Source organism: Choloepus didactylus, chromosome 22 (genome assembly GCF_015220235.1).
Source record: "Choloepus didactylus isolate mChoDid1 chromosome 22, mChoDid1.pri, whole genome shotgun sequence".
Classification (NCBI taxonomy): domain Eukaryota; kingdom Metazoa; phylum Chordata; class Mammalia; order Pilosa; family Megalonychidae; genus Choloepus; species Choloepus didactylus.
The window spans coordinates 28,254,329-28,281,215 of NC_051328.1; the positions used below are offsets into that span (position 1 = coordinate 28,254,329).

Consider the following 26,887-nt stretch of genomic DNA (forward strand, 5'->3'; position numbering starts at 1 on the left):
CTGCGCCTGCGCCGGGCTCCAGCAGGGGGCGCGCGGGCCCAGGGAATCGGGGCTGGGTCGCGGCTGGGGCAGGGGCGCCCGAGGGGTTCCGCGGGGGTTCGTGGGGGGCCGAAACACCTGCGCCGAGAGGGCTCCGCGCCCGCCAGGGAAACCCAAAGGCTTTCCGGTGAAACCGGGAGACAGGCTGCCCTTCCCCTCCGTCCCTCCCTCCTTCTCCCACCTCCTTGAGTACAAAGCCACCATGTAGGCCAGTAGTAGCAACGGTGATGATGATGATGATGATGATGATGAAATAAGCATTTTACAGGAATTAAGCCCCGGGTCTTCAGAGGTCACCGTGTCTTTCGCATGCCTCCTCTCACCTGAGCCTCCTACAGCAGGAAGAACGGGGACCACATTTCTAACTGAAGCCTGGGGCTTAAAATGGCTGAACGACTTGCCCAGAGCAGCTAGAATTTGAGCTGGACTCTGTCCAGGCGCCGTATGTCCCCTCCAAGTGCCCAGGCCTGGGGAGAAGCCCGGGCAGTAGTGGGGGCGCTGCTGGAATCAGTGACCCCCGCGGGAGCGTCCAGGTGGGAGTGGACAGGGCCACCTGCTGTCCCCTTGTCTTGGTTATCGTCCTCCCCCTGGGTGACCACCTCCACCCCCTGGGGTCCTGCCTCCCCCTGGACATGCCGTGGGTGGGGTGGGATTTTAGATGTTTGTCCAGCGGGAGGTAGAACCAGACCCTGGGACACTGTGGGAATTTGCCTGGTCCAGGGGGCAGAGAATGTCCCAATGGAGCAAGGAGTGTTGGATGCTGAGAAGACAGAAGCAGCTACTGAGGGCGCAGCCCTGAGGCCCCCAGGGCAGGACCCACCGCGGGACCCCGGCTCCCTCCCTGCCCCCTGTGGGGCCTGAGCCCTGGGGCGGTCCTGGCCTGGTGGAGCGGCCGCTTCACCCCTCCCTGCCCTCTCTCAGCCAAGGGGCTGAGAAATGAATTGATGCTCATTAACATGTGCTAATGAGTGTTAGCTGAACTGCCTTCCAAAGGGAGTGCGAAAGGGAAGAAGGTGAGAATCAAAAGGAGGGCGCTAGGAGAGAGGGGACGCCAGGAGGAGACCGAGAGGGGCAGGTTGTCCCTTCGGGGGAGGGACGAGCCCTGGGTGAACCTGGAAATGGGAATTCAGAGTGGAGGTTCCAGCACCCCTTGTTCTTTTGCCTAGTGAGATGTGTTTACAGTGGCTTTTTTCAGGGGGAACAGGTCGGGAGAGAAAAAGAATCAACTGGCCTATTGGGGAGGGCAGGAGGCCACCTCAGGCATTGGTGATGCGGTGGTGGCAGGTGTCCTGGTTCTGTCTTGCTCTGGTTTGGCGACACCTTCTCCCTGCCTCTAGGGAGGCAGGACGGCTCAGTGGTTAAGAGCAGTTCCTTAGGAACCAACTGGGCTGCTCGGGTTCAGATCCCGGAGAAAGCTCTGTGACCTTGGGCAAATTATGTAACCTGCCTGTACCTCAGTTTTCTCTTCTGCAAAATGGGAACATACTTACCTTGTAGACTTGTTCCCAGGATTAAGTGAAATGGTGGTGCTCTCTCATTTCATGCTCCTCTGGGCTCCTGATGGAGCCAGTGATCAGCAGTTGGCTTGGCAGGAAATTCCTTGGCCAGTGTCCCTCCCCGAGGGTAGCTCTTGGCTCCTGGAGGGGCTGACCCCAGAGGGAGACCAAGAGGGGATCGCCAAGACAGATGCTGTCTCCAGGATGCAGGCTCTTAGCTACTAGTAAGGGCCAGGCCAGCCCCTTCCAGCTCTGACATCTGCCATCCAGCTTCTCTGATCCACCTCCTGTCCCTGTCCCCACCCGTGGTCTGAGGGATGTGAGAGCTCATCCCTGGCTCTCAAAGACCTAAGCCAGCATCCCCTTGCTGCTTTGGCTTTCCTGGTGAGGAGAAGAGAGTGGGACTCCTGCTTTCTACTTTCCAGAGCTGCCCGCTTGACTAGGTATGACTGCAGGATGGCCACGGTGTCTTCCAAACTGTGCATTAGAAGAATCCTGCACCATTTATTTTGCATACATGGTTGGAGTCTCTTTCTGGGCAGCCCTTTCCTGGTTCTCTCAGACATGGGTGCAGGGGGACTGAAGAACTCAAGCAATCTCTTTGTCCTTTGTCCTCCTGCTGTCTTGCAGAAGCAAGGCCTGCTCTGAATCAGTCAGACACGGGTTTGAAACACACCGACTTGGGAGGCCTTGGGCCAGATATTCAACCTCTTGCAGATATTCAACCTCTTGAATCTTATTAAATAGAAGTAATATAGTTACTTCCCAAAGTCAATGTAGAGACCAAAAATCAATCAAAGGGTTAGTTAGCAAAAAGCCTGGCAGTGGTGTTTGAGTAAAGACAGTTTGATTAAAAGATAGTTATTATTAACATGGAATTTTGTTAGAAGGATGTGTTCTTGTTGTTCTGAAATGGTGGCACCTGGGAACAAACGGGACTAATTACCCTCTTGTAAAGCTAGTCCACCAGGAGCCAGGCACCTGTCTGCTTGCTTTGCTGAGCTTGCCTGGGCTTCTAACCACTGCATGGGCTATAAAAAGACAGGACTGAGTACGAGAGAGACAGAGGAGCCTTAGCCTTTGGGGGTTGCATCTGTGGCTCCTCTGAGGCCAAGTTTTGTTGGGGGAACCTCCAGAACACCTCTCGAGGTCAAGGGGGATGCCCATGGTAAGGGGATAACGTGGCACCCACCTGTTCCTTGAGGGGACTGGGTGAGCAGAATTCTTGAGTTTGGGGCCATGTATGTGGACAGAACTGGCTCTTGGTTTTGACTTAGAGATGGCTGATGAAGCAGGTTTGTGTTGGTGAGGCTTGAAGAGACTGCTGTCCTGTGTCTAGAAGGAAGATGGGGCAATCCCACCTCATTCTAGTTCTCTGGAGCCCTTGGAGGATGCTGTAGTTCCTGGGGAAGGTGCGTGGAGTTTAAAGGCGGAGCAGAGGCTAGATAACTGCTGGTCGGTCCTGGGTGTTGAAGGACGCTAGTGTGGAGCTGAAAACCGCTCCAAGGAAACCTCTGCGTCAGTAAGTGGGGAGACCCTGGAATTCCCCGGAGGCCGACCTGCAGTAGCTAGAACCAGGGATGCTCCTGCCACCCACGGATGACCAAATAGGTAAAAAGATCTCCTCTTCCCCATTTCTTCTCCCGTCACTCCCCCTCAAAGGGAGGGGATGTCTCAGAGCCGGCTACACACACACACACACCAACACACACCAGCCCCATATGTAGCCCTGGAGCCAAGCCCCTCATCCAGTTTGCAGTGGAGTTTTAAACTGGATCACACCAAGTTTAAATGACAATGCAAGAGGGAAAACATGGATTCAGATCAAGAAATCATTAAGGGCTGGAAAGGGAGATTCAGTGAACAAATTTTAAAGCAGTGATGGTAAAAGCAAAACTCTTATGTTTATATCTCGATTACTCCTGTAATTATTTTTGGATGTCTAAGGTTCTGCTACTCTTCCAGGGCCTCCCTCTCCCATGGTGATGATGACAGCAGTGATGACGATTACTTTAAATGCTTTTAAAGAAGGCTTTAGTGTGTCTTACCTTGCCTGGGCTTCACAACTAACCCATCAGGTGTGCAATGTAAGAAATGGGCCCCTTTTAAAGATGAGGAAACTGAGGCTCAGGGAAATTAATGCCCAACCCAAGACCTGGCATGGTGGGATATCAAGAACACTTTGGCTCCTCCAATTTCCTTTGGGTAGAGTCCCTGTGGATGCCAAACTCCTGGTCAATACATATAAAGTTCTTCCCAGATCCTGGCTGCCAAAACCATGGGGCCCTCCCGGTGGTAAGGAATGATGCAGTGTCCACTGTTTCCAGGACACTCACAGGTTCAGCTGCTTGCTGGCTTTTCCTTCCCCCAGAAAGGGTAATCTTTCCCATGCCTACTCGCTAGCTGCATCCTGAGTACTGTCATCCAAACGAAGAACTGATGAGGACACTTGCCACTTGCTCTCTGCCCCAGGCAACTGCCCTCAGTCCCAGAATCGCTCCCCCAGGAAGCAAGTGAAGCCTGGTGACTGTGAGATGGGGAGATGCAAACTCACCAGGCTGACAAACAACTTTCCAGCCAGCACCCACTGGGCACGGTAATTGGCAGAGCTCCTCAGAGCACCTGGTGTTATTTTGGAGCACATCAAAGAAAAAGTCAGAAGCCTGACCCGGTTCTTCCCTTGGCCTGGACGTGTTTCTTCTGGATATTGCTTCTTTGGTCTTTATAATGGTCAGGTCCAGCTACCAGGGGTGCTGGGGAGCTGGCCCTGCCTCCCAGAAAGGAGGATGAAAGAGATGCAGGAGCCTGGCAGTTTCTATGGAAACGGATTGAGGTGGAGGGAAGAGAGAGAGTCCAGAGGAACCCAGAGGTAGGAGCAGGACTTTTGAATAATTCAGTCTGAAGCTTGATAATCTGTGGACAAAATACCTTCCTCTGTACAAAGGCTTTGGGTCACAGGAGATGGCAACAGGCAGTAGACTATCAGTGGCTGGGGCCGTGCAGTGACAGCCCCCGCATCCTCCCAACAGGTAGGGATGCAGGGAACTAAGCTCTCAGGTTTCTGAATCCCACAGGCCCTGCTCAGTTCCCAACTCCACCATTTATTGGCATTGCTGCCACATGCTATCTGTGTGACCCTGGGCAAGGGGCCCATCTTCTCTGAGCTTTGATTTCCTCCTTGATAAAACGGGAATAATTCCAGGAACCTTCATATAGCTTTTGTGAGACTTAAGAGAGGTGATGCTTGTAACGTGTGACACTGGTCCTGGAATGGGATCAGCCCTCAAATGTTGTCATGAAACATGAGAAGCCGGAAAGCAAGTAAGGGAAAGTATGATTCAGTCAGTGTAGTCACAGCGATTGGTTCAGGGATATGTGTGCAATGAATTCCCTCCACTGAGCGAGTTTGTATCACTGAATGTGCAGGAGCCACTAGAAGGGACTCCCTGATTTCTTGCAGTCTGGTATGAAGCCGTGAGATCTGGAATTGCACGACCATCTCAACACCCTGAGTGACAAGTCAGAGATGGAGGAGGGCACACAGGAGACAGGATGAAGGTGACCTTGCAAAATGCAGAGCAGAGAGGCTGCAAGAAACCGGGTCAGAGGTGATGGCATATGACCTGCTGGATCAAGCTGAGCCTGAATACCTTTGTACTTTTTAATTACATGAGTCCATGCATACCTATCAGCGGTGAAGCCCATTTAAGTTGAGTTTTCTTTCATTTGCAACCCCAAAAAGGCCTAGCTGATAGTCCAAGAAGGGCACGATTGTCCTCATGGGAGCTGTAAGTGGGAAACCTTTTCAAGGAACCAGAGCTTCTCTCTCCCTTTTTCTTTCAGGACAGGAGGACTGCGCTCATAAATTCTGACTCGATCTGCATGGCTCCTCCATTTTCTTCTCTCCCTACCAGCAGGCTTCCTTACCACCTTGCCTTTCCCTGACCTACCGTAATCTCCCCAGCCTCAGCTTGTCCTCAAGACTCTGTAGCTTCCATTTTCCCCAGCGCCTTGGCCTCTCTGTCCCCCTATTTAAATTCCCAAGAGAGAAATCTGATTGGTTTGGTTCATCTGTTTATGCCAGGCCATTCGAATCGTAGGTTGCTGTCCAGCTGGGCAGGGACACCTGGGGGCAAACCCTCACCCCTTGCTCCAGTCGGCTGTGGCTGGTGGCAGGGGCTGAGTGGATGGTGGGCGGTGCAGAGGGGCCCTTTTCCCTTAGAGGGTTGTGGGTACAGCAGCAGCAACGACTGCTACTCTAGTATTGGGTGCTCCATGTGGAACACTCACACAGGTGGTGAGACATGTTGACTGCTAACCTGGGTGAAACACAGCCAGCCTGTGAGCCCACATGTAAGAGGGAGAGCCTGGGGAGGGGGTGTCATCTAGAACAGGGGTCAGCAAGCTTTTTCTCTAAAGGGCCAGATAGGAAATAGTTTTGGCTTTGGAGGCTGTACTGTGCCTGCCACAACTTCTCAACTCTGCCCTTGTACTGTGGAAGCAACCACAGATGAACTGTAAATGAACGAACTTGGCTCAGTTTCAATAAACCTGTATTTACAAAAGCACACGGTGGGCCAGATTTGCCCTGTGGGACATAGCTTGCCACCCCCTGATCTAGTAGGATGGATTCTAGGCCCTTTTTAACCTCTCCAAGCCTCAGTTTCTTTTTCCATGAAATGCAGATGCTCATTGAAACCTATGAGGAAGGATTGTTGTGATGATTAAATAAAAGGATGCATGTAAATTACTTACCACAGTGGCTGCACAGAGTAGATAAGCATTGGCTGCTTGGATTCTCTTTGTTGTTGGGCTGGAACTCAGCTTCACCATGGGTTTGCTCTGTGAACCTAGGATAGCCTCTTCTCTGAGCCAGAGGCTGAGTACCACCTCTCCATGGGGTGAGACAAGGATCACTAAAGAAAGGGGGTGGAGAGTTAGAGAAAGATAAGTCTCAGGTTAGGAGGACACAGGGAAATGTGGCCGCAAAAGCATCCAAAACTGCAGTAAGAGGCTGGCTTAGTCTCTGCTCGGCCCTGGCAGGGCTCCCTGGGCCCGCTTTGCAAACAAACCTGCTCCATTTCCTGCCGGAACAGGACTTTCTGGTGGCCAGAAATTTGGATCCTTTCACCAAGGATGGGAAAAAGTTCCCTGGAGGGACAGTGTCCTACTTCTAGGATTCCTCAAGATGCAACAGGGACATTGGAACGAGGCACCAAAAGGTAATGGCTGTGTTTCATTCATTCATTCAAAATTTTATTTATTCATGCTGTCAAAAATATTTATTGACCATCTACTTTGTTCTGGGCACTGAACTAATCACTGGGAATTCAATGGTTAGCAAAACAGAAATAGTCCCTACCCCCAGTAGTTTAAAATCTCTTGGGGAAGACAGATATTAATCAAACCAGACAATGGAACTTTTAAGTGCAAACTGGGTGTACAACAGTGGTCTGGCCTTCTCTAACCTTCCTGAGGTTTGGGGAGGCCTTCCTGCGGGTGAATTAGCCAGGGGAGGGAGGTGGTGAGTGAGCCAGGGGTTTAAACCCCAGGGGCAAAGGTGCCTTGGCGGAGGGACTGTGATAATTGTGTGACCGGAGCACAGAAAGGATGGGTGTTAGGAGTTGAGCTGTATCCCTCCAAAAGATATGCTGATGTTCAAACTCCTGGTACCTCAGAATGTGACCTTGTTTGGAAATAAAGTCATTGCAAATGTAATTAGTTGTTAAGATGAGGTCGCACTGAAATAGGGTGGGCCCTTAATCCAGTATGGCTGGTCCTTATAGGAGCAGAATCAGAGACAGAGACACACGGGAGAATGCAGAGTTGGGGGCAGAGGCTGTAAGATGCAGCCACAAACCGTGGACGCCAAAGATTGCCAGCAACCCCCAGAATCTGGGAAAGTCAAGGAAGGTCCTTTCCTAGAGTCGCTGCCGACACCTTGAGTTTGCACTTCTGGCCTCCAGAACTGTGAGAGAGTTTTAAGCCACGCAGTTTGTGGTCTTTTGTTATGGCAATCCTAGGAGACTGATTCACTGGGGATGATCCTGAAGAGGAGAGCAAGGCCAGATCCTAAAGCTCTGGGGAGCCATTGGGGGGTTTTCAGCAGGGAGCGATGGGATCAGAATTGCCTTTTTAAAGGGTCCCCTGGTCTCTGTGTGGGCTCACTGGTGAGGGCCTAAGTGGACACCGAGAGCCCTGTCCAGTGGTTCCTCCGGTTGCCCAGGAGAGATGGTGATACCTTGGACTTGGAAAGGGGCGGTGGGTGTGCAGAGAAGTGGTCAGGAATGATTCCAGCAACAAATGGGACTTGGCAATGGATTAGATGTGGAAGGTGAGGGAGAAGGAGATACCCTCATTGGCCTGGGTACCTGGGAGGGGAGCAGTGATGTTTCCTGGGATGGGGAATGATGGGGGAGGACCAGATTTGGTTGGGTGTTGGATGTGTTGTGTTTGAGTTATCTTTTAATCAATCCAAGAGAAGGCATGGGCCAGGCAGCTGGATTTATAGACCCTGAGCTTGGAGGGAGGCCTGGGCTGGAGAGGCAAATCTGGAATCCTTGGGAGCTGAGCTAAGCGAACCAAAGCTCTGGCCCTGGAAGACTGCACTGGACCTGGCATCCCTCACTTGGAGTGCCCTTTGAAGCCCTCCCCGAGACCCTATCCTGCTGCTTCCATGCCCAGTAGCCATTCAGGGGAGAGGGGATTGTTCCAACTTTGAAAGCATCCATGGTTTTGTTCTTCAAGTCCTGAGCCACTAGACTAACCAATAAAGAAAGTAGCTCTTCTTAAGACCTGCTACTCAAAGATGGAACAGGGATCCTGAGCAGCAGAACCTGGTGCCCTCTGTAAGGGCTGATGTGGTCTCTAGAACTTCCCCGATGCACCTTTGAGCTCCCAAAGGCTGGGGCTGCATGTCCTCCCCCTGGGTGGGCAGACTTTTTCTCAGAAATAATTATTCCAAGAGAAGAGGGAGAACTATGTGCAGAGAGAACAAACCAGTCCCTAACAATTGCAAGGAAGACATGGATTTCATGAAGACTAGCCAGTCTCACACTGGGAAAACCTCAGAACTATTTTTTATGGACCCTACTGGGAACTAAGAATCTTGGTCTTAGCTTTAGCTTCTGCCTTGGCCTTAGCTTGTGCTTCTTACATGTGTTGTTCTCCCTGTCTGTGATAACCTTCTTCTTTCTCCTTCTCACTGTTTAGACCTAACATCAGGAAGCTCTCTCATAGCCCTAGGTCATAAGCACAGCACTTCTGGTATTTAGTATGTGTAGTAGACATTTGTTGTGGCTGGTGAACCATCATTTGAACCTTCTTCCTGCATTTGGGAAATTCTACCCCTTATGAGATTCTGCCCCTCATTAGAGAAGCTAGAAATGATGGGTTTTCTCTTTCAGCTTCCCTTGCAGCTAGAGTACAGGTATAAAACCAACCCTCCTCCCATTGAACGTCCTCATTCAAACTTTTGTAGCTAGTGATGCAAGGAAACAGGCCTGCAAGGAGTACTCTATGGTAGGAGCAGCAACTGTATCAAAATAGAGTTCTTGAGGCTGTGGTGGCAACTGATGCTAATGGACTGTAAGGCTGGCAGTGCGAGCTGCAAGATCTAGTGCTTAGTGGTGATTATGGCAACAGGTAGTCTCACTGATCATGACTGCATGATTTTTAGTGGTGTTTTATGCTGTATAATCCTGAGCCCAGCTTTTAGCCTTCTGGAGATTATGGGAGCCAGCCAATATCCTTTTAACAAATCTATTCCCTGCTTGAGTCAGCCAGGATGGCTTCTGCTGCTTGCAAGTCGGAACCCTAACTGATACAATGGGCCTCTATCCAACTCTGGCTTACATATAGTCTTGTCTTATATCTAGATGTTTCCTAAATGTTGACTTTACTTCCCAAGAGGGTGATGTATAATCTCTACAAGGTAAAATACTGACTAGCTAAGCACATACATTCTCCCTAGTTTGTCCATGGTAGACAGCACTAATCGAACCCAGCATTTTCTCCCCTGGATCCTGGGCCCAGCCTCAGAACCATTTCCCATACAGATCCCAGGCAGTCATTACCAATCAATCAGAGTCATTGCCTGAACTGAAAGCTGTTTCTCCTGCCTGGTTAGGCAAGGAGAATCTGAGAATCACTGTGAGCTGGTGTTGCAGAGTTTAGCAGTATCAATATATGTATGTCTGTATGACTTCAAAAATTGCAGTGTTCATTTTAAGCAGGTTCTCACGCAAGGCAAGTTTGACTTAAGTAGCTTGAACAAGAAAATCTACCCAGCGAAATACAAAAATAGGGCACTCTCCAAGATAGCAACTGTTGCCCTTTTTTGATGTGGTTGCAGAACTGGGCTGGCATTTGGTGGCCAGAGGGGGTAAACTGATGTGAGAGGAGCAGGGTAACCACCTGCCAAGCTCTCTTATTGGCCACTCATAAGCCAGATTGGTGAGAAGTGTGGGCTTTCCCAGGACCTGAGGTACAGTGGGAACTTCACTCTCTCTCCTTCCTCCCTGCCCCACCCCAGACCAAGCCAGCATCTCCTCACACCTGCATGATGGCAGTGCCCCCCTGATTGTGACATGAAAAATGCCTTTAGATTCAGGGAACAGAAGACTGGACTGAAACAAAAAGGAGTTTGCTCTTTTTACTTGACAAAAAGTCTGGTGCTGACTCAGAAGCTCAACCTTGTCAGTCCCAGCACGTCCTACTGCCATGCATTGGGGTAGATGGCTGCCCCATTTCCATGCAATCCAGCCATAGTGATATCCGTCTTTTTTAGCAAGAAAGCAAAAGCACTCCCAGAAGGCCCCTGTCTTGAGTTAGGTTCTCTAAAAGCATGGTCTGAGGTGGGGATTCTTGTGCAAGTGATTTATTGAGAGAGGGCTCTCGGGAGAAATCTATAAGGGAGTGAGGGAAACAGATTGAAACAGAAGAATCCAAACAAAGGTGAGGATTCAGAGGAAGTCTAGCCTCAGTCTGATCCAATGGAGTTTTGGAGGACCAAAATGATAAACTAGCGCTAGGCTAGTATATCCTGCTCCTTCCTTCTTGCCGCCATTCTGTCCATCCCCAGGGGCAGGGGCCATCTCCCTTCCACCGTGGGCAATCCCTGGAGAAGGGGTGCAGGTGTGACAAGTTAGCAACCAACACCTGCAGCAGGTGGGGATCAGTGGGGCTGCCACAGCAGCTGCTGCTGCCCGGCAGACAGCACCAGGAGTATCTCAGTGTCCAGGCAGGGTGAGATAAGGCAGGCACTCTGTAGCTGAGGCCAGGGAGGGGGCCCCAGGGTACCTCCAAGTAGATCCCACTCTGCTCTGTAATCCCTCCCTCCCTCGCACTCTTACGCCATCCTGGAGAGGGAGGCAAGGAGAAAACTGAAGACTGAGCATTCATCCAAAAGAACCCAACTCATCCAAAAGAGCCCAAGCGCCTATTTAAGCTAAAGACACTGAAGTTCCATAAATTGGCAAGTTTAAAGTGTGTTTCCCCACCACCCACCCCCACTTCCCGGCAGGATGAGGCACTTGAAGATTAGGCCAATTACGGGAAACAGAAACTATGTTTTCCTTGCACATCTGAGTGAATTTGGGGCCCTGCTACACTTAGTTCTTGCCTCTCTCCCACACTGGAAGAGAGAGATCTGTTTTGCCTATTTTGTCATCACTTTTTTCCCTGCGCCCAGTACAGTTTGTGGCACATATGCACTCAGTGAATAATTGTTGAATGAATGAATGAAGGACAAAGAGTGGAAGAGGTTTCTGCACATGGATTCAAGGCCCCACTGGAGGCTCTAGAAATGACCACCTGCACTGACCTGGCCTGTTCAACTCCTGGCAATCAAGAGCCAGGCACCTCGCCCACTTGGGCTGCCCACAGGAGGGCAGCTGCTGGCCCTGCTGGGGGCCAAAGCACCGTCTGGTGAGAAGGAGCTGCCTGGCTCCCATCCTCTCCCCTCATTCATTACCCATCGGGCCTGGCTCGTAGCTGCTTCCCTGCTCTGCCTTCCTGATAGCGTCAGTGGGAATCCCCACATGGGCAGGTGACAGGATGGGGTGCAGGGTGGGCAGGCCTGGGCCGGAAGAGGCCAAACTGGGGAGCTTCCTGGAGGCCTCGGCTCTGGCTGTGTTTGCCAATGGCCTGACACAGAAGCCAGGAGCCTGGGCCAAGCCCAGCCTGGCCAATGCCGGAGGGTGGCAAAGGAGAGGGAGAAGGGTAGCAAAGGGAAGGGAATGTGATTTTCCAGGAGCTGCAGAGCCAGTTAGTGTTTTTTGGACCCACTGTTTATCCTTTTCGCAGTAGATATTGATGGTGCCTGATCCCCCCACTGCTGGGAGTGTTGGCTGCTAAGGTGCCAGGCTGTGTCATTCTCCGGAGAATTGCCAACTTGCACAGAGATGTTCCGCCCACCCCACTGGCCAGTGGCTGGCCCATCCTGGGTATAAAGTCCTGGCCCCCTGCCTCAGGGAGAAACAACTCCGTGGTCCGCTTATGCTCTGGAGCTCTGTGGGCTCAGGCTGCGGTGAGGCTTTAGCTGAACCCCCTCCTTTGCTTGGCTTCTTCCTCTGCCCTATCCTCCTTTCACTGTCTTACAGTTTCTCCTCAGAGCTCTACTCCTTGCAAAGGAATCCCCATCTCTAGTTCTGCCATTAGATCTGACCTAAGACATGCTCTCAGAAGAAAATGTTTCTCCCCACCTGTTGGGGGACCCAGCCCTTTGGTCTAGGACCCATTTCAGACAGCACTGTGTGTTTCTCATGAGAGCAGGGTGGGCTCCAGCATCTCTGCATGGCGGTGGCATGCCAGCAAAGGGTCCCCCCTCTATCATTTGTCAACTCCATGGACTGGGACAAAGACCTTCACCTCTCAGTATAGTTGGGATGCTAATATAATCTTGCAAGGTGGCTCTGAGGTAAGGGCAGGCAGTGGGGCCTTGTGGCCAAGAACCAGGCATTAAGAATTGGACAGACCTGCCTGGCTGGGATCCTGGGTGTTGTCATTTCTCCATATCCATAAAATGGAGATGATTATAGCACCGAAGTCATGGGTTCCTGAGAGCATTCAGTGCATATAAAGGTCTTAACCTACAGTCTGGTCCACTTAATACCAGCTTTATATTTATTAAATACCAGCTCTGAATAGTGCCTGGCACACAACAAGTACTCATAAGAAGCATGACTGTCACTATTGTTGGGGATGGTCTGCCTAAAATTCAGTGGTGATAATAATAAATGCCCATGGTGATTTGGGATTGGTGCCTGAAGAGAACCCCACAAGTGGGGCAGATGGGGAGTGGGGTTGGGGAGGGGTGGGCAGATGGAGCCCACCCAGGCTCGCCTCTCAGTCGGCTGGCGTGGATCCTCAGGCCACTGTTCTGCAGCAGCCTGCCCACATGCCAGCCCATTTGTCACCCTGTCATCTCCTCCACACTTGAGAGCCAGGGACAAAGCACACGGAACAAGAGCTACTTTATTTTTTCTCTAGACCTGGAGAAGGGGAGGCTAGGATGGCAAGCAGCAAAGAAAGATCAAGGGCGTGTCCTTGTGGAGAGGACATTTGGACAAGATGGAAGGGACCCAAATTTAAGGGGTGAGCAAATTATAGCTTGAAGGCCAAATCCAGTTGCCTCTGGTTTTTGTATGACCCAAAAGCTAAGAATGATTTTTGCAATTGTAAATGGTCAGAAGGAAAAAAATCAAGAGAAGAATAACATTTCCTGATTAACTCATGGTCCATTATTAAAATATTCCCATTTGATTCAAAATAAAAGGAGGGTGACTGTTCTTTGCACTCATTCAATATTATACCAGAGTTCCTATTTGGTTCAATAAGGCAAGATAATGAATTTATAATGATTGGAAATGAAGAATTATAGCTGTGATATATTAGATGATATTCAAACTTCGGTGTCTGCAAATAAAATTTTGTTGGAGCCTGGCCACATCCATCTGTTCACATAGTGCTCGTGGCTGCTTTTGTGCCACAAGGGCAGAGCTGAATGGTTGCAATGGAGACCGTAGACCCGCAAAGCTAAAAACATATGTCATGTGGCTCTTCTCAGAAAAAGTTTCCTGGTTCCTGACCTAGAACATCAGGCTGACCGCTATTGGATAGAAATGAGCCGTTTTCCCCCTGCTTTCCCACCACTCCATCTCTTTTCAGTAACCTTTCCGTTCCAATGCTTGGTGCTTTCTTAACACCCGGCTAGTGCAGAGGGAAGAATCTGATTAATAAATTCACACCGAGGTGTTGGTGACTTAATGTATTACACCCTTCTCCTCCCAGGAGGTTGGAATAAAGAAATGAATTTTTGAGCAGTGGAATTTTAGGAACTGTGGATGTGTGTGTGTGCGTGTGCGTGCATGAGGGAAAGAGGAGAGAGAGAGATTGAGATTGATTTGTAATCACAAAGTGTAGAAGCTGCAGGGCCTCAGCCCAGGGAAATAGATAGGTTAATTCTTCTGGGGATGGAAAGTATGAGCCCCAAATTAGAGGGCTCCTGGAACCTCCCAGGACAGGTTAGAAAAGGTGGTGGGCTTTCTGATGCAAACGTTAAACCTCTGTGGTCCAAGGCTCCTTTTATAACCAGATAGTGCTCCCTCAGGAGAACGTGGAATCTGCAAACAGCCAGGATAGTGGGGATGTCACTGCTCTCCCAAGGTGCTGCCCAGGGTGCTGAAGCCTTTGGCATGGCCCCCAGGACAGGTGGCAGCTGTCTTGGTGCCTTTGCAGGCCTTGACCCTTGCCTTCCAGGCCTTCAGTGCTGGGTACCAGCCACTTGCCTTTATTGAGCAGCATACCTTTGCCCTCCTCTTCTCTCTGCTGCATGGATCTGAAGGTCACTTACAGTGGGAGAGGCAGGGCCAGTTCAGCTCAGCTCAGCCATTGCAGCTCAGCCATCCCACAGACTGTGCATCAGCCACTGTTACTCGGGCCATGGCTGGCTGGTAAGCCATAATGGAATTTTGGTCTCTGATCTCCAGGCTGCCCTCCCTATCCAAACCAGGGTGAGCTTTCTGACTTGTCAGCCTAACCTGGGAACTCCCCTATTTACAACCTTTGATGGCTCTCCATCAACTCGGATAGACTCTGTGTGCCCCTCCAATCCCCCTGCCTTGTCTCTTGCCACCACCCCTCTTGGCCTTTCCTCCAGTCACGCCACACTCCTGTTCGCTCCCAGGATGAGCTTTGTTGCTCCTCATTGCCTTTGTTTATGCTCTGTCCCCTGTAAAAGCTCTTTCCCACACCTCGCAACTCCCAGTCCTCCTCCAGAACTCCGCCTCAGGGCCTCCTCCTCTGACCTTCCTGATGGGAACACTGATGAAGTCTCCGTTTGACGTTCCTTCTTCCCATGCTGGATTCCCCAATAACCAGTCAGGTCGCTCCTAGAGGACCAAGGCTGTGCTCCTTTGATCTGTGAGCCTCTTCTTGGTGATGTTTTGCTCGAGGTGCTGGGCCTAGCCTCTCACCTGCATGAGCTCAGTGAACTCGTAGCTATCAAGTGGGCGTCAGACACACCCCACCTCCCAGCACTGTCATGAGGCTTGAACAGTGCAGTGAGTGTAAAGTGCTTAGCCTGACACCCAGTGCATGTAAGAGCCCTGCCGGAGCAGCCAGATCCATACAGATCCCTGCTACAGGTTCTGGGCATCCAGCACCTTCAGCTTCGGGAGACCTAGCTTCTACCAGCTCATCCCTGCTACTTTCTTCAAGGCCACTTCCCTCTTCATTTGCAAGCATAGAGAATCGGAAGTGCTCCCAGGGGATCAGGCTGAGGCCAGGACTCGGCCTGAAATTACACCCTTGCTTGGCTTCCTTCCCTACCCTTCCCTGTCCCCTCCACCCACCACTACTCTCTTACTACTGGTTTCTCCTGGAAACATTTCCCTTATAAATCACTAGCACACTAATCCTTGTCTCAGAGTCTTCTTCTGGGAGAGTCTGACATAGGTTAGCAAACTCCTTCTGTAAAGAGCTAGCTAGTAAATATTTTAGGCTTTCTGGGCCATACGGTGTCTGTCATTCAAGCACAAAAGCAACCTCAGACTACAGGTGAAGGGATGCGCGTGGGGTGGCTGTGTTCCAATAAAACTCTATTTACAGAGACAGGTGGTGAGCCGGATTTAGCCTGAGGGCTACGGTTTGCTTTCCTTGGAAGATAACAGCCCCGGAAGCTTGGTGTTCTATTACATCCCCACTTTTACAGATGAGGAAACTGAGGAACAGAGAGGCTAAGTGGTTGGCCCAAGGTGCCCGCTAGTGAGGGGCAAAGCTGGGATTGGGAGCCAGCTGAACTGCCCGCGACAACAGGGGTTTATAAACACTGTGTCAGGGAATGGCTCCAGGTGTCTTCCAGGTGGCAAAAGGAAAAGGGGGTGCAGGTGAGAAAGTTCTGGTTGGTTTAACTCCCCTCCATCTTCAGAAGGAAGGGTGATGCACGTGTGCCTCGAGTGAGAATGGGGGAGTGCATCGTCCCCTAAAGTTCTGGGTGAGGTCCACCGAATGATTAATAGGTTCAGTTGCCCTCCAGGGCACTGGATGGACTGAGAAGTTCTCTGGAATTCTTTGTGAAATTTGCCTGCTGGAAAGATTTTAAAAATAGCACCAGGCCCTTTGACAAGTCTGTGCTAATTACCCTGAGGCTCTGGCACTCCAGCCAATGAGCTGCCACGGGGGCTGGGCCCCTCCCCAGCTTCATTTAGGGAAGTCTTCGTTGATAAGGGAGATGAAGCTGCCAGATAGGCGCTGAATTTTGCTGCTGGGGCCAAAGAACTGTGGCATCATAAGGGTCTCCAACGTGAATGTGATTTGAACGGGGATGTGGCGTAACTTTGCCATGATGAATTCTAGAACATTTTCATCACACCAGAATAATCCTGCAAAAGACATCGTTAGCCACATCACATTGGCTAAGATGGCTATAATAAAAAAGACAGATAATAAGTGTTGAGGAGGATGTGGAGAAATTGGAACCCTCATACACTGCTGGTGGGAATGTAAAATGGTGTATCTGCTTTGGAGAACAGTCTGCAGAATCTCAAATGATTCATCGTAGAATTACCATGTGACCCAGCAGTTCCACTCCCAGGCATATACCCCAGATAAATGAAAGTGTATGTCCACACTAAAATTTGTACATGCATGTTCATAGCAGTGTTATTCATAATAGCCAAAAAGTGGAAACAACCTAAATGTCCGTCAACTGGTAAATGGTTATAAATAAAATGTGGCGTATCCGTACAATGGAACATTATTGAGCCATATAAGGAATGAAGTACTGATGTATGCTTCAACATGGATGAACCCTGAAAACCTCAAACATAATTTCTGAATGAATGAATTTGCAGCTGAAGTACTGAGCATAGTGCCAAACCCCAGTTGGTGTGCAATGAGTTCTTGTTATTCACCTCCTGAAACAGCTGTATGGAACGACTGGGAAGTTGAAATGCTGTGTTCCAGGGGGTCTGAGCAGCGGTGACATTCTGAGGAGCCAGGAGGCAGGAGGTGGCAGGGATGTCCTGTGTCTTCATTGATGGGGTTGGAGTTGGCTGATGAGGTGTGACCATGGTTCCCCACCTCTCCCTTTTGGCTCCCTTCTCCTTGGGGACACTGTCCTCCCACAAACAGCCTCCTCTCAACCACTTCTCTTCCTGGGCTGTTGTCTTTAAGCAGGAGCCTGGTGTTGGCAGCCTGTAAAGACCCCAAGGATCTTCCTTATCCCTCACTAGCTTTCCTCTTGAGCTGCGTTTCTCCTCTCTCCCACCCTTGCTCCCAATGATAGAGTCCCGTTGAACTACTTGCTGTGCCCTGAATGCTCTCTTCCACCTCTGGCCTTTGCAATGATGTTCTCCTGCCTGGAGCCTCTTTCCTTTTGCCAGTCCTCTCCCCAACCCTGTCCCAGCCAACTCGCATTCATCCTTGAAGCCTCAGGTTAGGTTTCACCTGGGAAATACCCCAGTCTGGTACTTCCACAGCGCCCACACTCTGTCCTCATAGTTTTTATCACAGTGTGTCATAATTCGCTGTTTTCTTATTGGCTTCCCCAACTAAACTGCTGATGAACAGGGATTCTGCACTGCTCACTCTTTTATCCTTAGTACTTTGCCTGACATAGAGACAGTGAATGGATTATTATGAATTATATTGTTGGGTGAATGAAAGCATGAATCCTTGGTGATGAAATAGGCACAGCAAGTGTCAGTGGGAGGGTCTGCTGGTGGGATGCCTGCTTACGGCCACATGGTGAATTGGTGCCCAGGCCTGGAGTCTAGGGTCCTGTCTCAGGCTGGGCACTTCCCGTGGTTTCTGGAAAAAGCATCCTTAGGTGTCTAGGGAAGTGACATCCTCTGCCAGATTCCCAGGCCCTCTCGAATTCAAATGCTTTCAGTCAGTTTCTATAAATGGGAACATTTTCCTCGGGCAGCAGCTGCCATGGTAACTGGCTGAATCTTAGAATGGGGACTGGGGACAGACCAGTGATCAGGCAACTTTTAAGAGGTTCGTTTTGAATCATAGTGGTGTTTGGAAGCTCATTAATGAGAACTGATTCTGCCCAGGTGCCCCATGATTCCGTGCTTTCCTGTCTCCAGAAAGGGATATTCAAGGATTTACAGTGGACATGTTTGTGATGTCTCCAGCTTGTTCCCTTGGCTTCCAGGTTGTTTGGGGCTCAGATGAGGCATGCTAAGACTTTCCATGGTCTATTGAGGTGATAAGCTTGGGAAGGGGACGCAGTGAAGTAGGGAGAGGAAGTTCACACTTACCTTTTTTTTTTTTTTTTTTTTTTAATCATCATTTTATTGAGATATATTCACATACCACGCAGTCATACAAAACAAATTGTACTTTCGATTGTTTACAGTACCATTACATAGTTGTACATTCATCACCTAAATCAATCCCTGACACCTTCATTAGCACACACACAAAAATAACAAGAATAATAATTAGAGTGAAAAAGAGCAATTGAAGTAAAAAAGAACACTAGGTACCTTTGTCTGTTTGTTTGCTTCCCCTACTTTTCTACACATCGATCCATAAACTAGACAAAGTGGAGTTTGGTCCTTATGGCATTCCCAATCCCACTGTCACCCCTCATAAGCTACATTTTTATACAACTGTCTTCGAGATTCATGGGTTCTGGGTTGTAGTTTAATAGTTTCAGGTATCCACCACCAGCTACCCCAATTCTTTAGAACCTAAAAAAGGTTGTCTAAAGTGTGCGTAAGAGTGCCCACCAGAGTGATCTCTCGGCTCGTTTTGGAATCTCTCTGCCACTGAAGCTTATTTCATTTCCTTTCACATCCCCCTTTTGGTCAAGAAGATGTTCTCCATCCCACGATGCCGGGTCTACATTCCTCCCCGGGAGTCATATTCCACGTTGCCAGGGAGATTCACTTCCCTGGGTGTCTGATCCCACGTAGGGGGGAGGGCAGTGATTTCACCTTTCAAGTTGGCTTAGCCAGAGAGAGAGGGCCACATCTGAGCAACAAAGAGGCATTTAGGAGGAGACTCTTAGGCACAAATACAGGGAGGCCTAGCCTCTCCTTTGCAGCAACCGTCTTCCCAAGGGTAAAACTTATGGTAGAGGGCTCAACCCATCAAACCACCAGTCCCCTATGTCTGTGGTCATGTTAGCAACCATGGAGGTGGGGTAGGCGAATACCCCTGCATTCTCCACAGGCTCCTCAAGGGGGCACTACATCTTTTTTTTTTTTTTTTTTTTCCTTGTTTGTCTTTTTTCTCTTTTTTTTTTTTTTAACTTTCCCTTCTTTTTTGAAATCAACTGTATGAAAAAAAAAGTTAAAAAGAAAACAAACATACAATAAAAGAACATTTCAAAGAGACCATAGCAAGGGAGTAAGAAAAAGACAACTAACCTAAGATAACTGCTTAACTTCCAACATGTTCCTACTTTACCCCAAGAAAGTTACATACTATAGCAACATTTCAGTGAACTTGTTCCTACTACATCCATCAGAAATTAACAGACCATAGTCATTTCTGGGCATCCCCAGAACGTTAAATAGCTTATCTGTTCTTCTTGGATTATTGTTCCCCCTTCCTTAATTGCTCTCTACTGCTAGTTCCCCTACATTCTACATTATAAACCATTTGTTTTACATTTTTCAAAGTTCACATTAGTGGTAGCATATAATATTTCTCTTTTTGTGCCTGGCTTATTTCGCTCAGCATTATGTCTTCAAGGTTCATCCATGTTGTCATATGTTTCACCAGATCGTTCCTTCTTACTGCCGCGTAGTATTCCATCGTGTGTATATACCACATTTTATTTATCCACTCATCTGTTGATGGACATTTGGGTTGTTTCCATCTCTTGGCAATTGTGAATAATGCTGCTATGAACATTGGCGTGCAGATATCTGTTCGTGTCACTGCTTTCCGATCTTCCGGGTATATCCCGAGAAGTGCAATCGCTGGATCGAATGGTAGCTCTATCTCTAGTTTTCTAAGGAACTGCCAGACTGACTTCCAGAGTGGCTGAACCATTATACAGTCCCACCAACAATGAATAAGAGTTCCAATTTCTCCACATCCCCTCCAGCATTTGTAGTTTCCTGTTTGTTTAATGGCAGCCATTCTAACCGGTGTTAGATGGTATCTCATTGTGGTCTTAATTTGCATCTCTCTAATAGCTAGTGAAGCTGAACATTTTTTCATGTGTTTCTTGGCCATTTGTATTTCCTCTTCAGAGAACTGTCTTTTCATATCTTTTGCCCATTTTATAATTGGGCTGTCTGTACTATTGTCATTGAGTTGTAGGATTTCCTTGTATATGCAAGATATCAGTCTTTTGTCAGATACATGGTTTCCAAAAATTTTTTCCCATTGAGTTGGCTGCCTCTTTACCTTTTTGAGAAATTCCTCTGAGGTGCAGAAACTTCTAAGCTTGAGGAGTTCCCATTTATCTATTTTCTCTTTTGTTGCTTGTGCTTTGGGTGTAAAGTCTAGGAAGTGGCCTCCTAATACAAGGTCTTGAAGATGTTTTCCTACATTATCTTCTAGGAGTTTAATGGTACTTTCTTTTATATTGAGATCTTTGGTCCATTTTGAGTTAATTTTTGTGTAGGGGGTGAGGTAGGGGTCCTCTTTCATTCTTTTGGATATGGATATCCAACTCTCCCAGCCCCATTTGTTGAAAAGACCATTATGGCTCAGTTCGGTGACTTTGGGGGCCTTATCAAAGATCAGTCGGCCATAGATCTGAGGGTCTATCTCTGAATTCTCAATTCGATTCCATTGATCTATATGTCTATCTTTGTGCCAGTACCATGCTGTTTTGGCAACTGTGGCTTTATAATAAGCTTCAAAGTCAGGGAGTGTAAGTCCTCCCACTTCGTTTTTCTTTTTTAAAGTGTCTTTAGCAATTCGAGGCATCTTCCCTTTCCAAATAAATTTGATAACTAGCTTTTCCAAGTCTGCAAAGTAGGTTGTTGGAATTTTGATTGGGATTGCATTGAATCTGTAGATGAGTTTGGGTAGAATTGACATCTTAATGACATTTAGCCTTCCTATCCATGAGCATGGAATATTTTTCCATCTTTTAAGGTCCCCTTCTATTTCTTTTAGTAGAGTTATGTAGTTTTCTTTGTATAGGTCTTTTACATCTTTGGTTAAGTTTATTCCTAGGTACTTGATTTTTTTAGTTGCTATTGAAAATGGTATCTTTTTCTTGAGTGTCTCTTCAGTTTGTTCATTTCTAGCATATAGAAACATTACTGACTTATGTGCATTAATCTTGTATCCCGCTACTTTGCTAAATTTGTTTATTAGCTCTAGTAGGTGTATCGTTGATTTCTCAGGGTTTTCTAGATATAAGATCATATCATCTGCAAACAATGACAGTTTTACTTCTTCTTTTCCAATTTGGATGCCTTTTATTTCTTTGTCTTGCCGGATTGCCCTGGCTAGCACTTCCAGCACAATGTTGAATAACAGTGGTGACAGCGGGCATCCTTGTCTTGTTCCTGATCTTAGAGGGAAGGCTTTCAGTCTCTCACCATTGAGTACTATGCTGGCTGTGGGTTTTTCATATATGCTCTTTATCATGTTGAGGAAGTTTCCTTCAATTCCTACCTTTTGAAGTGTTTTTATCAAAAACGGATGTTGGATTTTGTCAAATGCTTTTTCAGCATCTATTGAGATGATCAATTGATTTTTCCCTTTCGAGTTTTTAATGTGTTGTAATACATTGATTGTTTTTCTTATGTTGAACCATCCTTGCATGCCTGGAATGAACCCCACTTGGTCATGGTGTATGATTTTTTTGATGTGTCTTTGGATTCGATTTGCAAGTATTTTGTTGAGGATTTTTGCATCTATATTCATTAGGGAGATTGGCCGGTAGTTTTCCTTTTTTGTAGCATCTTTGCCTGGTTTTGGTATTAGATTGATGTTAGCTTCATAAAATGAGTTAGGTAGTGTTCCATTTTTTTCAATGTTTTGAAAGAGTTTGAGTAAGATTGGTGTCAGTTCTTTCTGGAAAGTTTGGTAGAATTCCCCTGTGAAGCCATCTGGCCCTGGGCATTTATTTGTGGGAAGATTTTTGATGACTGATTGGATCTCTTTGCTTGTGATGGGTTGGTTGAGGTCTTCTATTTCTTCTCTGGTCAGTCTAGGTTGTTCATATGTTTCCAGGAAATTGTCCATTTCTTCTACATTATCCAGTTTGTTGCCATACAGTTGTTCATAATATCCTCTTATAATTTTTTTAATTTCTTCAGGATCTGCAGTTATGTCACCTTTTTCATTCATTATTTTGTTTATATGGGTCTTCTCTTTTTTTGATTTTGTCAGTCTAGCTAGGGGCTTGTCAATCTTGTTGATCTTCTCAAAGAACCAACTTTTGGTGATATTTATCCTTTCTATTGTTTTTTTATTCTCTATGTCATTTATTTCTGCTTTAATCCTTGTTATTTCTTTTCTTGTACTTGGTTTAGGATTGGTTTGCTGTTCATTTTCTAGCTTCTTCAGTTGATCCATTAGTTCTTTGATTTTGGCTCTTTCTTCCTTTTTAATATATGCGTTTAGTGCTATAAATTTCCCCCTTAGCACTGCTTTTGCTGCATCCCATAGGTTTTGGTATGTTGTGTTCTCATTTTCATTCGTCTCTATATATTTAGCAATTTCTCTTGCTATTTCTTCTTTAACCCACTGATTGTTTAGGAGTGTGTTGTTTAACCTCCAGGTATTTGTGAATTTTCTAAGTCTCTGATGGTTATTGACTTCTAATTGTATTCCATTGTGGTCAGAGAATGTGCTTTGAATAATTTCAATCTTTTTAAATTTATTGAGGCTTGTTTTATGTCCCAGCATATGATCTATTCTGGAGAAAGTTCCGTGAGCACTAGAAAAGTATGTGTATCCTGTTGATTTGGGATGTAATGTCCTGTAGATGTCTGTTAAATCTAATTCATTTATCAGATTGTTTAGGTTTTCAATTTCCTTATTGGTCTTCTGTCTGGTTGATCTATCTATAGGAGAGAGTGATGTGTTGAAGTCTCCCACAATTATTGTGGAAACATCAATTGCTTCCTTTAGTTTTGCCAATGTTTCTCTCATGTATTTTGTGGCACCTTGATTGGGTGCATAGACATTTACGATTGCTATTTCTTCTTGCTGAATTGCCCCTTTTATTAGTATGTAGTGGCCTTCTTTGTCTCTCAAAACATCCCTGCATTTGAAGTCTGTTTTATCTGAGATTAATATTGCTACACCTGCTTTCTTTTGGCTGTAGCTTGCATGAAATATTTTTTTCCATCCTTTCACTTTCAGTTTCTTTGTGTCCCTGTGTCTAAGATGAGTCTCTTGTATGCAACATATTGATGGTTCATTTTTTTTGATCCATTCTGCGAATCTATATCTTTTAATTGGGGAGTTTAATCCATTTACATTCAACGTTAAAACCGTGAAGGCATTTCTTGAATCGGCCATCTTATCCTTTGGATTATGTTTGCCATATTTTTCCCTCTCTCTATTAATATCCTTTATTGTACCCATACCGAATCTCTTTAGTACTGAACCTTTCTCCAAGTCTCTCTGTCCTGTCTTTGTTTCTCTGTCTGTAGGGCTCCCTTTAGTATCTCCAGTAGGGCAGGTCTCTTGTTAGCAAATTCTCTCAGCATTTCTTTGTCTGTGAAAAATTTAAGCTCTCCCTCAAATTTGAAGGAGAGCTTTGCTGGATAGAGTATTCTTGGCTGGAAATTCCTCTCACTCAGAATTTTAAATATATCGTGCCACTGCCTTCTCGCCTCCATGGTGGCTGCTGAGTAGTCACTACTTAGTCTTATGCTGTTTCCTTTGTATGTGGTGAATTGCTTTTCTCTTGCTGCTTTCAGAACTTGCTCCTTCTCTTCTATGTTTGACAGTGTGATCAGTATATGTCTCGGAGTGGGTTTTTTTGGATTTATTCTATTTGGAGTTCGCTGAGCATTTATGATTTGTGTATTTATGTTGTTTAGAAGATTTGGGAAGTTTTCCCCAACAATTTCTTTGAATACTCTTCCTAGACCTTTACCCTTTTCTTCCCCTTCTGGGACACCAATGAGTCTTATATTCGGACGTTTCATATTATCTATCATATCCCTGAGGTCCATTTCGAGTTTTTCAATTTTTTTCCCCATTCTTTCTTTTATGTTTTCATTTTCCATTCTGTCATCTTCCAGGTCACTGATTCGTTGTTCAACTTCCTCTAGTCTTGTACTATGAGTGTCCAGAATCGTTTTAATTTGGTCAACAGTTTCTTTAATTTCCATAAGATCATCCATTTTTTTATTTAGTCTTGCAATGTCTTCTTTTTTTTTTTTTTTTTTTTTTTTTTTTTTTTTTTTTCTGATTGATTCAAATCTTTGTATTTACAAGAACATGAAAACAAAACTACAATGTGGCTAACATATTAGATTTTCAGCAAAAATATTTGTGGCTTACATATATGCAAGTACTGATCCCATTTAATCTTCACAATACTTTTTAAAAATTCAGCATTTAGTATACCCATGTCACTTCATAATTCTACATTATCCTACATAATTTCAATAGTAAGTCTTGTTCAAAATTCTTGACTCTTTGCAGAATTGTGTGCTAAAGGGTCCATATAAAGTATTTCATTTTCCACTATGAATTTCCTGATGTGAAATCTAGCTGAAGATGTTCCTAAATTGACTATCAGATTGCTGTTTCTTCAGCATAAGAATATTAATGCCAAGGAATGAATTATCACTCTAGACATGCCTTCATGACACCCATAACAGTTTTATATAATGTGAATTCTTACTTGCCCTATAAGTGTTGCTGTATGAATAAATGATTCTGTGTGATTTTTCATGAATAAAACCTCCAGCATGTATGATCTGGCACTCCCCCAAGGGGCTTCATCCTCTGTTAAAAACTTCTTGCTCTATTAGTTGAAGATTCAATTTCATTATATTTATGAGTTCTCTCATGTATATCATCACATTGTCTATCCAATGCTTTGCTACACAGCTGACATTTATATAGGTTCTCTCCTGTATTAATTGGCTTAAATTGATAAAGTAGTCAGGATGACTAAAGGCTCTACCAGGTTGATTACAAACAGTCTTCTTCAATATGTGAGTACTCTAGTAGGTTTAAATGTTAAATAAAGGGCTTAAATCTCTTCCAAATTCAAAACATTGATAGCATAAGTTCTCTCATGTAATCTAAGGTCAGAATATTGACCAAAGCCTTTCATATATATAGTACTCACAGGGTTTCTCTCCAGTTTGAGTTCTCTCATGTTGTTCTTAGGTTACAAAAATAAACTAAGGTTTCCCACATAGACAATATTCTTACAGTATCTCTCTAGCATGAGTTTTCTCATGTTGTCTCAGTGTAAAACGCTGAGTGAAGACTTTCCCACATAGATGACATTCATAGGGCTTCTCTCCAGTGTGAGTCCTACTATGTCGTCTAAAGCTAGAATTATGGGTGAAGGCTTTCCCACATAGGTGGCATTCATAAGGTTTCTCTCCCGTGTGAATTCTCTCATGTTTTCTCAGGGCAGAACACTGAGTGAAGGCTTTCCCACATAGATGACATTCATAAGGTTTTTCACCAGTGTGATTCCTCTCATGTCCTATAAGGCTAGAATGATGGGTGAAGGCTTTCCCACATAGGTGACATTCATACGGTTTCTCTCCAGTGTGAGTTCTCTCATGCTGTCTCAGGGCAGAACAATTAGTGAAGGCTTTCCCACATAGATGACAATCATAGTGTTTCTCTCCAGTGTGAATCCTTTCATGTTGTCTAAGAGTAGAATTATGGTTGAAGGCTTTCCCACATAGATGGCATTCATAAGGTTTCTCTCCAGTGTGAGTCCTCTCATGTCGTCTAAGGCTAGAATTATGGGTGAAGGCTTTCCCACATAGATGACATTCATATGGTTTCTCTCCAGTGTGAGTTCTCTCATGTTGTCTCAGAGCTGAAGAGTAAGTGAAGGCTTTCCCACACAGATGGCATTCGTAAGGTTTCTCTCCAGTGTGGGTTCTCTCATGCTGTCTTAGGGCTGAACATTGAGTGAAGGCTTTCCCACACAGATGGCATTCATAAGGTTTCTCTCCAGTGTGGGTTCTCTCATGTTGTCTCAGAGCAGAACTCTGACTGAAGGCTTTCCCACATAGATAGCATTCATATCGTTTCTCTCTGATGTGAGTTCCATTGTAATATGTAAGACCAGAACTTTGAACAAACAATTTACCAATTTGATGACAGTCATATGATTTACTTCTTTTGCAAATTTGTGTTTGTTGACTGAAAGGTGACTGATCACTGAGGGTTTGTCCAAATAGATTGCTGAAGTAGGGTTTCTTTCTCTTGAGAGTTAATACATGTTGAGTCACTCTGGATCTGTGAGTTAAATCTTCTGGCAATTCACTACATGTAATGTTATTCTTTTCAGTATGAGACTTCTGCTTCAATGACAAAATGGTAGATGTGTGTTTCCTGCAGATATGTTGCATGAATAGCATTTCCTGTTTTCTAAGTCCACTTTCCTTGCCACGCAGTTCCAAAGTCATTTCTACATATTTGGTATTTGCAACATCAGCACCACACTCTCCTAGTTCCAAAATTTGTTGTAGTTTCTTACGCCACAGAGACCAGATGCCTGATGTTCTCCAGCATCACGTCTCTGAACAGCTTTCTCTGGGATGTGTCCAGCAGGGCCCACTCTTCCTGGGTGAAGTCTACAACTACATCTTTCAAGTTCACTAACTCCAGTTGTTCCATAGTCAACAGCTCAGCTGATAACTGTCTTCCTCTGGGTTTTCACTCTAGGTGAAAAAAGCAATGATGCTTTCACATTCCAG

General features: G+C 46.3%; 1 protein-coding gene across 1 annotated transcript; it reads right to left on the minus strand.

Annotated features, from left to right (window-relative positions):
• Positions 1-24,549: 24,549 nt before the first annotated feature.
• Positions 24,550-26,572, minus strand: LOC119518675 (zinc finger protein 596-like). The gene has a single exon (XM_037815969.1). It carries the CDS (start codon positions 26,546-26,548, stop codon positions 25,370-25,372), a length of 1,179 nt encoding a protein of 392 aa, XP_037671897.1. The 5' UTR covers positions 26,549-26,572; the 3' UTR covers positions 24,550-25,369.
• Between the last annotated feature and the right edge of the window lie 315 nt (positions 26,573-26,887).

Coding starts and splice junctions, on each gene's coding strand:
- LOC119518675 (XM_037815969.1), bottom strand. CDS start 26,548: ATGCTATTCATGCAACATATCTGCAGGAAACACACATCTACCATTTTG.